At 44.6% G+C, this 1,363-nt stretch overlaps 1 protein-coding gene across 4 annotated transcripts in view; it reads left to right on the top strand.

Moving 5' to 3' along the window:
- LOC119593057 (glycoprotein-N-acetylgalactosamine 3-beta-galactosyltransferase 1-like) overlaps positions 1–1,363 on the top strand; it is a 33,479-nt gene that overhangs the window by 16,554 nt on the left and 15,562 nt on the right. For all 4 annotated transcript variants that reach the window (XM_037941962.1, XM_037941963.1, XM_037941961.1 and 1 more), the window contains exon 5: positions 1,128–1,266. In XM_037941962.1, coding sequence (XP_037797890.1) covers positions 1,128–1,266 — 139 coding nt within the window. The remainder of the gene's footprint in view (positions 1–1,127; positions 1,267–1,363) is intronic.

The following is a 1,363-nucleotide window of genomic DNA, read 5'->3' as shown; positions in this document are numbered from 1 at the left end:
TTACTGAGAACATATTACAGATAAGTATTCGTTTTTTAGCTGAGGCGTTTATTCAATCCTTACATTGTTATTTTTTGACTGAGGCCGTTATAGGAAGATAGGTCGTAGCGTGCAAGAGAAAGGGCTGAGCACCGTGCCTCCGAGGACGCGCAAAGTTGAGGGGAGCGAGCGCTGCCCGTCGGCCGAATTCCTGAAGGGAAGCTTCCGCGTTTTCTCACAACCGTGACGGGTAGAGATTCTTGGGATTTCTTTTCCTTGCGGAGATGTAGTTCTTCTAAAGGAACCTCTTCGAAAATTCTTTTTACCATTAATAGAATATGCTAATAGAGAAAATAGTGGGCGAAAGCAATTAAAGTAAGTATGTAGAACAATAATTTTGCTATTTACTGCGCGACACGGCTGGTGCTTCCCCCACCTTCATCCCTACAGATGGACCCTCATACTGTTTGAGAGAAACAGACAAGGACGGTGCATTCATTCGGGTCAGATATAACTGCACCTCGTAACCTACAAAATCTACGTCTCGAAAGATTCAGAGCCTGGACTTCCTGCAATGACTTACATGGTATACAGGAAGGCCTCAGGTGTTCGAATATTAATGAGCACTTCCGTATTATGACTATTTCGGTGATAATCAGCACATGCCGCACGAACCACAAATCATATCAATTTATTCACTGCTTACTATTGGAAATCTTCAACCTAGCCAGCCTTACCCTTTTATGCATTTCACTGCTCAATTTTCCGCTTATTCACTCTTTTTATCTTGCAATCATCACTTTTTACTAGAATTACCGCCACTGGCAACTGGTGCGATTGCGACGCTAGAGTCAGATTTCTTCGTTGATTAGAACTAGTAATCAGTGTTTGCCTCTGTATCATGCTATGATATAATCTATGATATTACACTAAAAGGAACAGTTTTGCAAATAAAAAAATGTCGAATTGCAAATACCGTTATGCAAGATGTCAGAGATATTTAATCCGACGTCTGGCCTCCATTCGCATCCTTCGCGGCACTTTCGGTCCTGACCCATTTTGATGCAACTGGAAGCGCAGGTCACACTGGCTTGACGGCACCTTATTCAGCATGAGGAATATGACATCGGTTGTGCGTCTCCTGCCAGACGAGAGTCTGGGCGCCATCGACGTGGGCGTGGAGGAGGGGCGCAACATGCTGTGGGGAAAGACGAAAGCGGCCTACAAGTACGCGTACGACCACCACCTCCAGGAGTACGACTGGTTCCTTAAGGCTGACGATGATACGTAAGTAAAGCTGACGTTTGTGTCCTCAACGATACTTGTCCATGTTTGGTCGTTATACTTGCGTCAACCTTATTTTTTGGGTGAGGCATACTAACCA

This window comes from Penaeus monodon, chromosome 31 (assembly GCF_015228065.2).
Source record: "Penaeus monodon isolate SGIC_2016 chromosome 31, NSTDA_Pmon_1, whole genome shotgun sequence".
Taxonomy (NCBI): Eukaryota; Metazoa; Arthropoda; class Malacostraca; order Decapoda; family Penaeidae; genus Penaeus; species Penaeus monodon.
Note: the sequence above shows the minus strand (reverse complement) of the source record. Positions and strands in the feature narration are given on the sequence as shown.